This window comes from Fusarium odoratissimum, assembly GCF_000260195.1.
Source record: "Fusarium odoratissimum NRRL 54006 unplaced genomic scaffold supercont1.3, whole genome shotgun sequence".
NCBI classification, from domain to species: domain Eukaryota; kingdom Fungi; phylum Ascomycota; class Sordariomycetes; order Hypocreales; family Nectriaceae; genus Fusarium; species Fusarium odoratissimum.
The window spans coordinates 234,740-249,568 of NW_022158689.1; the positions used below are offsets into that span (position 1 = coordinate 234,740).

A 14,829-nucleotide genomic window follows, 5' to 3' on the forward strand; every position below is an offset into this window, starting at 1 on the left:
GATAGTTGATATAATAACATAAAGTTCCACATCGTATCTCTGAGCTGCAGGTTCCATGTGGGGCTGAATGACCCGGGAATAACTACTTTTCACACATGATGTGACTCAACGACGTAATGATCTCCCTGGGTTGGGTGAGGCTGAGTCTAAAACGCCGCCGAGTTTCTAAAGGTGTGACATGCCCTAGCCAAGTACGATACGGCCAATAGGACGGTGGCTATTTGACCACGGAAAACTGTAATTCAAGTCCGTTCACTTCAAATGAAACTTGACAGAAACCTGAGTTTTGAGATGAAAGAGAGTATGAGTAAATTGATGATACCTAAACTAACAGCGCCATAACCCGACGAGTCCCAACATCGTCCAGACATTCCTATCCCAAAGTCATCAATCCATCGTAAAGTCCTGTCAAATACGCGACCGCATCTCGACGAGCTTCCAATAGCGAGGTGCCAAAGTAGTGCGAATCTTCTTGCCGTAGATAATCATGGGCACAAACAGGGAGCCAATGGCGAATGCAATGCAGCCACTGATGATGAACATGTTGGTAAGACCCATGGATGTCATCCAAGGAACAATGGCAAAGGTGACACCAACGGATACGGCGTTTCGCAAGAAAGCAATACCGATGAAGGCTTCAGCGACGAGCTCACGATAAGTATCAATGATGAGAGTGAAGGTGATATCACCATTGGCACCGAGTCCAAAAGCAAAGAATGCTCCGCCGAGGGAGGGGTAGATCCAGTGCATGCCCTAGAAAATGTTAGTGAAAGCTAACAAGAAGAACGAGGTCGACTTACTCGAGCAGCTGTGGCGCCAAACATGATGATTCCACCGGCCATGAAAAAGGTAGGAATGACAAGAGGATACAATCGCATCTCAGGCTCGTAGACACCGCCATTGCGTCGCGCAAGTCGAACAACAGTCCAGTCTGCGAGAGGTCCTCCATAGATACTTCCAAAGATGTTGCCAACAAACGGACCGAGAGCCATGTATCCAATACCAGCGGTGGTAAAGCTATAGGGAGGAGCTGAGAAGACAATGGAGATGATCTGCATGAAGATAACAAGCCAGCAGACTCCAGATGCAAACTGCAGAGCCGTAAACATGACGTGGGGAAGCGTGATGACGTGGAAAGGCATCATGAACAAGCGAGGAAGGGATTCGCTTGTCGTGGTGGTCAAACGCATACACTGACGGTATGAGTTCATGGGGATGGTAGGGTCAGTATGAGTACCGACGGTGACAAGATCACTGCCGACCTTGTTCTTGGAGTCAATGTCCTTCTCGGTGGGGTTCTGCTCGGAACATGCGTCATCGTTATCTGCCTCGCCGACCGAGACGGGAATGTACTTTGTCTCCTCGAATGCAAAGATGAAGACAACGAAGAGAATGGTGAGGCAGATGGACAGGGTGTAGTAAGACCAGCGCCAGCCTTGGTTGGCAGCTTGTGTACCAGCGGCCATGGGGGCTAGAAAAGAACCAACCATGACGGCAGTGAAGTAGACAGCATTAGCAGATCCACGATGGTGAACAAAGAAGAGATCAGAGATCTATACCTATCAGCAAACGGCCTGGATATTGAGGGCATGGACTTACAGTCATCTGAACAGCAGTCTCGTTGATAGCACCACCAAGACCAGTAATAACCATGGTGACAATCAACTCAGGATAGCTCTGCATTCTCGAAGTCCACCACGAGACACCAGCAAGAACAGCAGTAGAGACGATGTACGCAGAGCGACGTCCATACTTGATAGCGAGCGGAATGAAGAACAAGCAACCCATGGCTAGACCAGCTAGCTGGGCGGATTGGGCATTGGTCAACTGCTGAATGCTAACGCCCATGTCGACAGTCATCTGCTGCCAAAAGACAGTCTGGATAGAGACATTGGTGAAAGCAGCGACCGTGACGGCGATCGACAGCCCAAAGTTGAAGAGCTTTCGCCATGTAGGCCAATTCTAAACGCGTTAATACAAAGTCTAAGGGATAGTGTTGGAAAATGCTCACAAGAGGTTCATTGGGATCCTTGGAGGGCGTTGGCTGAAGAACGAAGCGCGACGCGTCGGTAGCTGACTCTGCTGCGAATTGATCAGTGAAATTGTCGGTGATGATGAGAAGTCATGGTGTTCTACCCAAGATCAGGCGGGCCTCTCCCGGGATGGGGACGCGATCGGTGGAGGTCATGATGGGACTTGGCTCGCTTGGAGAATTGAAAATGGGGAAGAAAGTGGAGGTTTTTGATGCTGGACTGAATCGTATGATGTGAGGAGAGAGAGGCAGCACAGGACTATATATCCTTCGATCTCAGCCCAGTCTGTGATATCAAGAGTAGTGTACAGCCACCAACATGCAATGCACTGAGTCTTGTTCTGCACGAGACAAACTTGATACGATGGCCGTCGGCCGTTTCTCTCAACTCAACATCGGCAGTGCGTCAATAATGAGTACGGGGTATAGGGGCTCAGGGTCTGTGTACCGCGATTAGCTTCATCTCCCGCTATCTACCTCTGACAATCCCTGTCCATGCGACTTATCTGCAAATCACGAGCAAAGGCTATCTCCCCGCATTCTCACGTTCCCACATACACAAAAAAAGACTTATGTGGCGATAACAAATGTTCCCATTGACGATCTAAACTGCTTTAGGGAGATACACGCGCGGCGCCTCTTTCACCCCTTTTCGTCTATAAACTTCCATCCCCAGCCCCGCAAAGTCAGAATATCGCCTCCTTTCGTACACCCACCACTCCATCCACAATCCCTGAGCAAGATCTAAGCCCAGCGATAGAGAGACACACTATGGCCCGATCTCGCGGAGGCTGCCTGAACTGTAAAGCCCGCAAGCGAAAATGCGACCAGGCTCGCCCGGAGTGCCACGCTTGCTCCCAAAGGGGCATGAGGTGCCAGGGTTACTCGACTCCTCTCCGCTGGGTCAATGGCGTCGCTTCTAGAGGCAGATTTGCCGGCGCATCTGTGCCCGACGCGTCATTGGTCGCGACTCAAGGGCCTGAGAGCAATCAGGATCTACTTTCGATGAGTTCCGAGACTTCCTCTGCTCCTAACCATGATACGTCAAGCACCGCGTCGGGCTCAATCTCGTCGTCTGCCTTCTCACCCCAGGCCATCGGCGTGCCTTCAGCAGACGCTCAAGACCCGAGATTTCAGAGATGTAGGGTTGTCATTCATTTTTACTACTCCTCATTTTGATACCCGAGGTAGTTGCGTGCTAATGTTTCGCTAGTTATGAACAATGGCCTCAATCGGTTGTACTCTACGGAAGCGAGCTCGTGGATCAAACCCTTCTTTGAGCAGATGGCTTATCAGAGCCCGGCGCTGGTCATGATTGCCGGTGCGATACAGCTCTATATGGATGATGGAAATCGGGGCATGTCTGTCAAGTCAATGGAATACACCGACTTGGCGTTGCAGACATTCCGACAAGAACTTTCCGCTCGGTATGAGCGAATGCACCTCGCGACAATATGCGCTGGGTTGCTAGTCTGTTCGCTATGTGTACGTGTTCCCCTCACTGCTTATTCCCGGAGTCGGAGCCTCGGAAATTAACACGGTGCGTGCAGCTGCTGCAGACCCAACCATGGACAATGTACCTCGAACTCATTGTCGACGTCTACGATCTCAGAACCAAACTCAGCACCGTTGGTCAAATCTCTAATGATCTCCATACCCAACATCTTCTCGAAGTTCTTGGTGTAATGGATCTTCCATCCAGCGTCATCGGTCGGGTAAATCCTTCCATCGGCGTCTGGAAACTTTTCCGTCGTCTTCAAGATGATCGCGACGAAGGCCGAGCGACCGGTATAGAAGTCGTATCAGGCATTCCCCGCTCTCTCCTCGATATCTTTGCTAGCATCATGGACAATGATCCAGAGTACACCGAGACTCGCTTCTGGGACTGGCCGGGACAGGTAGGTGAGTCACTGCAGTGCCACTACTGGGAATGCTGGCGCTTGGCAGGCATACTGGAAGTTCGTCGTCGACGGAGAATGGAACGAAAAGCACGAGGGCTCCCGGGCCGAGAGGACGACATGCCGAGGAAAGGTCCAGATACAGAGGTCGTTCTATGCCGTCTCATCTCGTCCATAGATGCCCTGCAGAAGGCCTTCGAAGAACCTCGCAACCAACACCTACTTGTCCATAACGGGCTTCCGTATGCAGTGGTCAACGCTGGTCTGGAGGTCCCGCTCCTCAAACAACATCCAACCTGGAAAGCAACGCTCGACGATGTCAGGAAGTCATTACTTGGCACTGATTCCTTTGATCTGATCAACACCATATTTGAAATGCTTGATGAGGCTTGGGCAGATGGGACAAATAGTTTTGACATTGAGAGTGCAGCACGCTCTAGGAACTTTGAACTTGCTATTTTTTAACGGCGTCTGGGAATCATTGGCGCATGGTAAACTCATGACTCTCTTCTGTACTATGGACTACTATTTATCGCTTGAAATAAACGAAGCAACTCGCTGGATAAGAGACTTTGTATACTCCGTACTAGGCGCCGAGTAATCAACTGCGTAGAAAGACACAGACGCCTTGCCATTCTCAACAACATACGTCTCGCCAGGAAGAGAGCAATCACCATTGATGCAAGCATTCACACCAGCAGCGTAAGGCTTGATGTTGGCCCAAGTAAACGTTCCCTTCTCTTTGTCGAGGACAGCTTCGTTGACGTGAGCGTTTCCAGTGAATCTTGTCTGGACGAAATCTGGATTTTGGTTTTTCTTTGTCAAGACGGGAAGATTGACGCTTACGCCGTAACCGAGGGGGAGAAGAGGACCGTTCTTGGGGGATGTGGCGATGAAGTTCTCGACGAATTTGACGGAGGCTTGAGCGGCCCAAGTAGCAGGGTTGGTTCGGTTCTTGACTTCAAAGTAGGGGACTTCTTGGTTGCTTGCGGATATGGCAATGGCTGGAATTCCACGGTTGGTAGCGGCATATCTGTACGTCGTCAGTTCAGACATATTGTCGCTGGGATGGATGATACTCACGCGGCTCCAGCAGTACCGGACAAAGTCCACACAAAACCGCCCAAGTTGGTTCCGTAGTTAGGGCCAGTAACAACGAGGTCAGGAACGCTAAAGTTGGCGAACTTGGGGAGGACATAGTCCAGAGCGACAAAGGTGCAGGCAGCGGGTGTGCCGTTGTAGTACCAGATCTGGCTGTCCTTTGGATCGTGTCCGACCTGTGTCATGTCAGAGGTCAATTCCAAGGGGGATGCTTGAAAGAACGTACTGAAGGCGCACCCTTGGGAATCAAGTCATACTGCGATGGGGCAGTCAAGTTTCCTTCAGTGGTGAAGTCGGAGGTACCGCCTTTGCCGCTCTGCTTGGTCGCAGGGGCAACGAGCCAGACTACGCAGACGTCAGAGATGTTCTTAGTATGATGATGAGGCTGGCCTACCATTATGACCCTTCTCCTTGAAAATGCGGTACATCTCGCGCAAGTTCCCAGAACCAAATCCATCGTCATTGTTCAACAGAATGTTCAAGGCATTGGCACCCGAAGAGAGCAGAGCTGCTCCGGTGATGAAAGAAGACAAACGCATTGTCACGAAGGTCCAGGGTATGCTGATGGTGTCGGAGTAACGCCTCAGTGTCAAAACGAGAGAAGAGGTGCCCCAAAACAATCAATTGAGCGATCTCGACGATCTTTTATCTAGACAAACTCGACGGAGAGCGGCCATATCCGTTATCGCATTGCCAAGCCTTCAAAAGTTCCCTTGTCTATCATTATAGTATCTATCGCTCGCGTGCTCTCCTTCCAAAAGTGGACAAGGTGAGGAGACGATGAACCTGGGTGCAGATATTGCACTATCAGTTCTCCTGGTGTTTTGTATGGCGTTGAGATAATCAGCTAGTAGACCTTATCAAGCCCTGGTTATCGCACGCGGGGTTGAGAACCAACCATGTGATAGACAAGGCTGCTTGGATATTACGGTGACAAAAGATCCTGGTTTTTGAGTAGGGGAATAATAATTGTCCGTTAAAGTTTGATATGCTTATTCGCTAGGCTGATTGTGCTACAGAAGACTAAAGATCATGGCGCCAACACCAAGGAAGACAGCAGCCCCCAACCCTCCAACTCGCGACGCCGTGTTCTCGTCCTCTTGCTCAGCCCCTTCTAGCTTCAATTCGGGTTTTCGACTACCCCGAACAACCTTATTCGGAGCAATACATACCATCTTGCTGTCACTAACACCACGGGTCGATACCATCATGAACATTGGAATGGTCTGCTGGACTCTGATATCATACACATCATAATCATCGTAGTCGATATCACCGTCTTCCCCGAGAGATATATAAGTGCCATACGTCCTGTGGTTATCGGGAATGTCGAGATATGGCATCTTGTCGAGCGAACAGCGCGCCGTGGAGAAATTGCGCGGCGGAACTGAGCGGAAGTAAACAGTTAGCTGTAAAGGTAATCAGACATCAGAGGAGGTTCCAAATTACATAGCATTGCGGAATAAAGGTGCAGCTTGCATTTGTCGCTGAGATCAAAATCCTGGTAACTCGGACAATTTTTACCAGTACCTAGCGGAAGAGTCAAGTTCTCAAATTCTTCGATACATTCGTCGCTCATAACCCCTTTGCACGATTCATCCGCATCGTCTGGGTCTTCAGAGGTGTTGTTGAGTCCTTTAAGCATGTATGGGCAAACTTCGACGGTCTTGCCGTCGAGAGATCCAACAAGTTGTCGGGGAACACTTATAAATGCCTTGAGCCACTGCATGGAGTGGCCGTTGATGAATGTGCGGTTTTGGTCGCGCTCGTCGGTCACAGCAGTGCTTATGTACCATGAATCTCTTTGGCCCTTGAATTTGACGGGCAGCGTGCCTGATGCGTTGAAGGTCACGCCTTTGTCGACGTCTGTAATTTCGGTAGGGCAATCTCCCGGTAGTGAGGAATTCCGGGCGAGGCATGTTCCCAAAAGGTATAACCATACAAGGGCGAACATTCTGAAGATTTTGTACAGCTAACTAGCAATGCCAGACTGATGATTAAACTGGACTCATGTGCCGTCTCGTCATGAAATCGCATGATATATATTTTGCATATTTTGGCCCCCAACTACATGACTTCATCGCGATCCCCGGAGTTTACCTGTTCAGGAATCCTTCACCATGCAAATCTCTTATTCAGCGCGCGTTGTCAAAGCGCCAAGGCGGCGCAAGCTGAGCCAAGACATGCTAATCGGTGATCATCGCTTAAAATCTCTGGTATTTTAGAAGATTCGACATGATGGTTGGGAGAATGGTGTATTGCTACATATCAGGTTTGACGAATGGCATTTTATTCGCTACGCATGAGGAAAATAATTTGGGGGCTATCTATGCCTTGGATCTGTGATGTTGCTGAACTGATACTTATTTTTGAGCTTTGATATGTTGGTCGGTTAAAAGCTCTGTGGTAGGTTGAACAGGTCGAAGTTGGTATATCGGCCTTCCTGCAAGAGCTCATTCGTCCTTGTTGTGAAATCTTCTGACTCGATGTCCAGTGTTTGTGGTATGATGGGTAAATTCCTCTTCATTAGTCCGAGAGAATGTTCCAGCAAGAACCTTACCATCCATCCATCCAACTTGTGACTTTCCGTCGACAACAGGCATATCTTTTGGAAAGTCATCAATCTGTTTATCTAGTACATGTCAGCGGCATATATGAACCCTCGGAACTTGGGTCTCACCATTGCTTCTGTTGCTGGCCAGTACTGTCGAAGTTCAATCAACGCTTCGAAATTCGTGTTCAATTCTTGTCGCGCTTTCGGGATATCCTCCGGCTCGCCAAACAAAAGCGTGTGTAGAAGAACAGCAGATGCTACGGTAGTCATGTGTCCAACAGTCGGGTAGTTCTGCTGACATCCACTCATCTGTCGGGAAATGTGTAATAAACTGCTGAAAGACGAAGCGTGAGATTTACACAGCGCTATGTGACCTTCTTGTCCCATGTATGATGGCTCTTTGATCTCGAGAGAGTTGAAGTATACCAGTGCGGAGAGGTGGTGGAATACCAGATGAAGAGCGATGAAATGTCCTCCTAGATCGTTCTGCTGGTGGCTGTAGATATTTTGTATTGTCATCTGCATATTCTCTGGCAGGTCGGTCCTCCATGATTCGAGCTTCTGGCCTATGCGTTTGATGGCATCACATTTGACCTTCGGTACCATGTCTCCCTTGGCCATAGCGCGGTTCACGCCTTGAATATGACCAAAGTGCTGGATTAAGGTCACCATATGGGCAAAGACACCAGGAGTTCGACTGGAATTTTGGTTTGAGGATGAAGGTCGGAGGCATTTGAAGGACGTTTCGTCGATAGGCAGAGGAGATGAATCAGGGCAGTGAGGGTTATCCAAATGTCGGGGTATGCCAAGACCAGAAGAGCACCAACGATCGAGTATGTAAAGAGACCACCAAGTTCTAAGAGCTGTCTCACTCACGATACTTGGGTCATCCGCCGAAAAGTTAAGCTGAAGAACCTCAGCCATACCAATTGCAATTCCTGTAACGCATTAGCAAGGCTCACCACTTATACAACTATGTTCACAACGCAAATGAACTTACGAAGGAATAGTATCTCTGAAGAAGTCTGGCAGTTCCCAGCACTAAGAAGTGATAAAAGAATACACGTCTGCACATTCTCAATGCACACATTCTCCAGATCTGCTTGCACCAGTCTCTTCGCCTCCTTCATCAACGGATCCTCCATGGCGCGGTGCTCAGACTTTGGGGAGAACTTTGAGCCAAGAGCACATATAGAATAGAGCAATGCATCTCCAATTTCTTTGTCGCGAACTTGTCTTCGAAGTGTTTCTTGGTGAAAGATACTATGGGACAGGCCGTCAAGATGCGTCAGATAAGACTCCGCAAACTCGATAGCCAACTCAGCGGTCAACTCTGGGAGTGATTCGTGGGTTTCTTTGGAGGCAGATATAGTTTGTAAGCTGACGTGCAAGGAGCAGGCTAGATTCTTGCGCTGACAGGTGTTGCATGGCGAATCGGTGGTCCGCTTTACACACCGCCTCTTGGCCTCTCTACATTGAAGACAAGATGTTGCTTTCATCGCTGAATTGGATTAATAATGTCTCTTCGTGGGATCAAATGGCTGAGACTGGTTGTTGAGCGGATGATGGCGATTGTTAATAAAGAACCAATCGCCGCTTTGGTTGCCCGAAAGTCGCCGAGCAGGCTGCGGCCCCACTTGCGGAGTGCTAAAGCTGTGATTCGTCGGGGCAAATGGGAGTCGGAGACGCTTGAGCTGGGATTCTGAGTGTTGCTAGGGCTGAAGTATCTTGTGGTCAAGATTGAGAGTGTAGGTACTTGTCATCCAACGTGAGCGACAAGAGTTCACATCGCTACATGTATGCTTGCAAGACCACTGCGTTTGCAAAATGATGCCAGATTAGATATGATCTCGAATATTTAAAGTCTCTGTCTTCTCTCATGAAACTCATACCACACTCTATTCAAAGCCAGTCACTTCAATCGCCTCAATCAATCATTGCTCAAATACCATACCACCTTATCCTCTTCATCATGTCAAACCTCCTTGATCCAATCACCATAGGCGGCAAGCTCCCTCTGAGAAACCGTATCGTCATGGGTTCAATGACTCGCAACCGCTGCATCGATGATAACAAACCCGGCCCAGCCCAAATCAAGCACTACGCTGATAGAGCCAAGTACGGCACTGGTCTCATCGTCACTGAAGGCACTTTCGTAGTTCTAGCAACATGCCTCACATCCTCTTTCGTAACAGTCAACTTGACAAGGACATGTCCAATCTGCTTTACAGAGTTAAACTATGTCTTTACTCATGTCCTTGGTTTTATTAATAGCCAGTAATTAATTCAAATTATATTACATTAATTATAACTCATACAGAATCACCAGGTAAATTTCTCAGACATCCTTACCAGCAGGTCCAACTCTATTATAACCTCAGCAGTATTAAATTATAAACATAATACTGTTCCCAAGACACAGATATTCTTTCCAGTTCTACTGGGAGCAATCTTCATAAGGTCATTCATTTCAATGCCAGTATTAAACTCCAAGTGACAACTATTCTATTAGAGTAAATCCTGGTGATTTAATCTTGGTGTTTGCGGTAACATAACAGAGAACAATCAGGTAGATCGTTCATGACATACAATAGCATATGATCGACAGACAGACAGCAAGCAGTATACCACTCAGTAAACGTCTTGGGACAAGTAGCTGAATTTACTTTGGCCATAAATTGAAGAGTGGTGATTAATTTTTAATTGAGACACTCAGATGTGAAAGAAAATTGAGTCACTGTATCTGTCTTAGATAATTCAAGTTGTTGCGCCTCTCTTCCCAGATAGTGCTGGTTATTTCGCCTCTCTATAATCAAGAGTTTAAGAGAGCAAACCAGAAGAGTGTCAGAACGACAAGGAGATAGAGATCTTAATAATGGTAAATGTTTTATGGCAATGGGTGTTCAGAGACTCATTTTAATGTGGGTCTTTAGGGTCACGTATGACGACACTTCTGGATGCATGCAGCTGCAACACTGGCTCATCTCCAGAATAAAATATTGCGATTAATAGTTACATTTAATTGAGATATGCATAACAAGCGGTCTGCGCCATATCTCAGTTAAGTTCTGTACTCTGAGGTTCTACTCACATTCTGAACACTGTAAATAAAACAAGTCCATCACTCCATTAATTGAGATAGGGTTCAACTGTCGCGTCAGCTCTTTGCCATGTTTCGTACTCCAGTGAATTCTACCCGCAATATGAACATCATACTCGAAGCAATTCCGCCACCCTGATAATTGAGATCCATGTGGGAAACGGTCGTGTCAGCTCCTCGCGAAGTCTTGTACTCTAGTGAATTCTACTTATGACATGAATACCATAAATAAATACAACATTCCGCATCGCTCTATCAAGTAGATGAGAATAGGAGTCACTAGATATCTATTGAATAACTTCTCAAGTACTAGAGACATTAAGTCTTGCTGCTATTGACAAACTGTGTCCAATATTGAGTAGCAATTAAGACAGCTTGTTGTTGACTGTCCTTATCTATACTTAAAGACAAGTGATTCTAAGAACCCTTGCTGTCAATATGCTGTCCTTGAAATCAATCTTATCCATATCGTGACTGATGGAAAGTTTCACGGTAAATATAATATGTCTAGGTACCATCAAACCCACAGCTACCTAAGATAAAAAGAACATAATGCAAAAGGTAGATATGATTTCCCTGACATGAGATACATCATATAGACCAATAGTAAAGTTTATATACGAACTGTTTCAAAGAGCATCTGAGTTGTGGGCGAGTAATGTATTACTTGCAGTTGAGACTTGTGACTGAGAGTTGATATCACCACAGAGAACTTTGAGTTCAGAATCATACAAGCTTCAAACTCCGCCAAGCCAGAGGACAGAGATGAGGTAGCTTATCAAAAGCTATCCTGGACGTGGACGCTTGCTGAGGTGAGGATCAGGCCTTGCGTACCAAGCCGGAAGACAGAGAGGAAGTAGCTTGACTGTTAACTATACAATCTTAGTCGCAGAGTCAAGCCGCCCAGTACAATCATGTCTGGGCTGACGACAGGAAATGAGGGCTGAAATGATAATATTTATACTAAGGTTACAATTGAGCTGAGACTGGAGTTAGAGTGAGTTATAGTTAACCCTAAAGTGGTGGGGCAAAAGGTGGGATACTTGATCTGGACACTTTCAAAATGGTAGGTTCAGGGAATATAAGAATTAATAATATTCAGTATGGTAATCACATTTATTAAAGCTTAGCATCTTGCACCAAGCTTTATGCCATAACCATAAGCTGGTATCCACAGGTCCCAACTGACACAGAACATCGTAAACAAACATCTGGATACTGCTTTAAGATACCTTCTATCTTTGCCTCAGTTATCAATCTCCTTGAGGCAGACAATCGGTTCTGAACTGTAAGCTAATATGTATCTCAATTTCTCTCCATTGGCCATCTATTTTCAATTTCGCGTGCCATATCCTCTCAAAGACTGTTCGTTGTAAGCTAAGCAAATAAGCAACGTATTCTCTCCTTTCCACCCACTCCGTTACCCCTCATGTTCTCTCATCATTAGCTAGCCTTCATAATGTTCCTTGGAAACTCTAGCTACTCATCATCATCATCATCATCATCATCAATGTCCTGAACCTCATAGCTCAATCCGGCCTCCTCATCGCGCTCTATTTCTAACGCGGTTGTTTCTGGTGTCACGCTGAATGGCTCTGGTATGGCAGTAGGCGTGATCTGCTTCTCAAGTGGGATAGCTTGGTGAAATGCAAGTTTGCGATGCGGTCCAGTTGGATACTTCGACCAGCCACCGTGATTGAGGAAAGGCTTATCAACGCCCCAAAGTTCCTTCGATGTAGTTATAGGTGTGAATGTACATGGACGGTTCATCTCGGAACACCGTTTGCATACCCATATGTCAGTGCGCTCTGGATCTCTTTCGCATGGGGTGCGGTTCCATTGGTGCGGTGTACTATAGTTGCAGAAATCACATCGCATCTTGTTGCGAGTGTTAGGATTTTCATTTGCTGAGGTTTTCCAAAAGTCATCACCACGAGCAGGTGGTTCGCTACAGATGACCGTCGCGCCTTTGCCGAATTCTTTCGTCATCCATTTGAAGTTTTGATCCCAAGATGCTTCAACAGGAGCTTGGAGAATCTTTCTCTGACGTGGAAGCCATTGGCACCTTTGCTGTAAATGGTCTATCTTGAGTACTGCCACTTGCATGCCGCCAAAGTCTATGGAGTTTTGAAGACCATTCAGTGGACCTGTCCAGGTGATACCTTCTAGAAGTTGGATGATAGTAAGGGCTTTGGTCCATCTCAGTATGGGGTCTATCTTCCCAGAGGTCTGGGTGATTGGTACCGTTAGCCATTTGTGTGAGGTCTCGTCAAACCACTCAATGCGAATTCCCAAGGAAGATGGCAGCTCAAAGTTCTCAAACCTCCCGACACTTGGACAACCAAACCAGGCATCTGGATGTGGGCGGTAATCATCCATGATCTCAAAGACTATGTGTCCAGACTGTGGAGAGAAGCGCTGGAAAGATTCTTTGGGAAAGCCAAAAGCAATACAATAGGACTTTCCATCTTGATCATGGTACCAGAAACACGTTGAGTGTCGGTTGCCACGCCCTTTGTTGAACTTGCAAGCCATCCTGTATGTCGTGTACGTGCGGACCGTGGGATCAAGATTAGACATTTTGAAACAATTGATAGTCTTGAGAGAGTAATAGAACCATAGCGGATTCGTGACATTACAGCCATGGATATTGGCATCAAGGTGATGTTGCCATCCTGTGATATCTCGTGTCTTCTTTGTAACTGACTGCAAATACTTGCATTGGTTATGCATGGCTAGGTATTCTGGCTTGTAGGCGAAGTTTGAGGAAGAGCTTGCAATCCATGTGTGGTAGGTATCGAACATCGAGATCATTGTTTGTTCTGCCATGTCCATTACAGCTGGACTAACTTTATTATCAAGTGTCCAGAAACAAAGCAGAAAGGTTTGTCGATCATCGGGACGGGATTTGCGTGCGATGCTGTAGTGAGGGGAGTATCCTCCCATTGACTTGATAGTCTTCTCATGGTCTTGAACCCTCGCCTTGACTCGAGTGCTTTGACCAATATAGAGACCGACTTCATCAGTTGTATCCAGGTGGAGATACACACGAAGGTAAATTGCTTGGCCAATAGTTGATTGAGCGGTAGCATCTGGGAGTCCAAGAAGATCTTGCAGACCAAAATCGCCATCTCGGAGGAATCGCTTTGCTTCGGAAACAAGGCCGTCAATAACACTTTCCACGTTGGACTTGTAGTTCGGCTCAGAGAAGATATCTGAATATCGTTTATCGCTGAGTTTGAAACCCTTCAAGGTGTTTGGATCTTGGCGAATGGTATCCCAGAAAGTTCTAATGAATCTCTTGAGCTTTGTTGTTCCAGGCTGCAGGCGACATTCATTGCCGGACATAACAACGGGCGGAAACAGATCGTTTTGCTTCTCCGATAAGGGACGGAAATTCTTCCCAATGTTCAAGTAACTCAGGGGTAGTATGACTGGTATTACCGTCAGTTAGAGAGAAAAGATTATTGCCTGGAATGACTTGGAAACATACCATGTAAGTGAACCCCATTCCGGATAAAGAAAGTCGATCCCCATCCTCTAGTAGGGCTTTTAGCATAGAGGAACCCTTCTTCATTCTTGTAGAGGTGCAATTTTCCTTGTTGCTTCATTGCGACAGGAATGCGGCGTTGTAGTGATGGGGGAACATGGCTTGCGGTATCGTCATATGCGTAGTTGTCTCGCAAGATAATTGCTTGTGGTGTTTGCGCGCCACGAGGGAGAGCAGGGACCTTCTGGAAAAGTAGATCTGTCATTCTGGACTTATGAAAGCAATAGTTGCCGCTGCCTTGAAGAGTGCTGAATGAATATGAAGGAGTTTATCTGATCGCAATGGCGCTGTGGTGGTGTTGAAGTGGTGAGGCCAAATGTCTTCCTGTGTTGGATTGCGGAATGAATGAGAGAGAATGAAAGAATTAAGTAATGTTAAAGTGAGAGAGAGGAGTTTAGTTATATGCTCTCTGTGTAGAAAGTTGGGATGGTATTACGGTGAATCACAGAGGTGAGCGCTGCGGTGAGCCTGAGGACACGCTCTATCAACACCATAACTTCTCCTGACGATGAAATTTTCCTTCTTTCATAAGTTCAGAGCTCAAATCTATCTTAAGTCTTTCTAACTACGGACTCTACTCTCTTCTTCCTCTCA

The 14,829-nt window shown here is 46.9% G+C and overlaps 7 protein-coding genes across 7 annotated transcripts; 2 read left to right on the forward strand and 5 right to left on the reverse strand.

Annotated features, from left to right (window-relative positions):
• Positions 1-377: 377 nt before the first annotated feature.
• Positions 378-2,469, reverse strand: FOIG_02477 (uncharacterized protein). The gene is made up of 5 exons (XM_031199787.1): positions 2,137-2,469; positions 2,012-2,082; positions 1,600-1,962; positions 801-1,553; positions 378-753 (listed from the first exon to the last, which is right to left on the reverse strand). The coding sequence occupies exons 1-5, from the start codon at positions 2,186-2,188 to the stop codon at positions 409-411; spliced, it is 1,584 nt and encodes a 527-aa protein (XP_031069555.1). The 5' UTR covers positions 2,189-2,469; the 3' UTR covers positions 378-408.
• Positions 2,470-2,743: 274 nt separating this feature from the next.
• On the forward strand, positions 2,744-4,395 carry FOIG_02478 (uncharacterized protein; the record flags this gene model as incomplete). The annotated part of the gene is made up of 3 exons (XM_031199788.1): positions 2,744-3,173; positions 3,246-3,517; positions 3,583-4,395. The coding sequence occupies exons 1-3, from the start codon at positions 2,804-2,806 to the stop codon at positions 4,393-4,395; spliced, it is 1,455 nt and encodes a 484-aa protein (XP_031069556.1). The 5' UTR covers positions 2,744-2,803.
• A 60-nt stretch (positions 4,396-4,455) lies between these two features.
• FOIG_02479 (5'/3'-nucleotidase SurE) lies at positions 4,456-5,615 on the reverse strand (the record flags this gene model as incomplete). The annotated part of the gene is made up of 4 exons (XM_031199789.1): positions 5,426-5,615; positions 5,258-5,376; positions 5,014-5,207; positions 4,456-4,963 (listed from the first exon to the last, which is right to left on the reverse strand). Exons 1-4 carry the CDS (start codon positions 5,568-5,570, stop codon positions 4,456-4,458), a joined length of 966 nt encoding a protein of 321 aa, XP_031069557.1. The 5' UTR covers positions 5,571-5,615.
• A 377-nt stretch (positions 5,616-5,992) lies between these two features.
• Positions 5,993-7,034, reverse strand: FOIG_02480 (uncharacterized protein). The gene is made up of 2 exons (XM_031199790.1): positions 6,481-7,034; positions 5,993-6,418 (listed from the first exon to the last, which is right to left on the reverse strand). Exons 1-2 carry the CDS (start codon positions 6,983-6,985, stop codon positions 6,045-6,047), a joined length of 879 nt encoding a protein of 292 aa, XP_031069558.1. The 5' UTR covers positions 6,986-7,034; the 3' UTR covers positions 5,993-6,044.
• Positions 7,035-7,484: 450 nt separating this feature from the next.
• Positions 7,485-8,944, reverse strand: FOIG_02481 (uncharacterized protein; the record flags this gene model as incomplete). Its single annotated transcript, XM_031199791.1, has 3 exons — positions 8,586-8,944; positions 7,712-8,523; positions 7,485-7,655 (listed from the first exon to the last, which is right to left on the reverse strand). Exons 1-3 carry the CDS (start codon positions 8,728-8,730, stop codon positions 7,485-7,487), a joined length of 1,128 nt encoding a protein of 375 aa, XP_031069559.1. The 5' UTR covers positions 8,731-8,944.
• A 613-nt stretch (positions 8,945-9,557) lies between these two features.
• On the forward strand, positions 9,558-9,866 carry FOIG_02482 (uncharacterized protein; the record flags this gene model as incomplete). The annotated part of the gene is made up of 1 exon (XM_031199792.1): positions 9,558-9,866. One exon carries the CDS (start codon positions 9,558-9,560, stop codon positions 9,864-9,866), a length of 309 nt encoding a protein of 102 aa, XP_031069560.1.
• A 2,298-nt stretch (positions 9,867-12,164) lies between these two features.
• On the reverse strand, positions 12,165-14,440 carry FOIG_02483 (uncharacterized protein; the record flags this gene model as incomplete). Its single annotated transcript, XM_031199793.1, has 2 exons — positions 12,165-14,119; positions 14,179-14,440. 2 exons carry the CDS (start codon positions 14,438-14,440, stop codon positions 12,165-12,167), a joined length of 2,217 nt encoding a protein of 738 aa, XP_031069561.1.
• Positions 14,441-14,829: the final 389 nt, after the last annotated feature.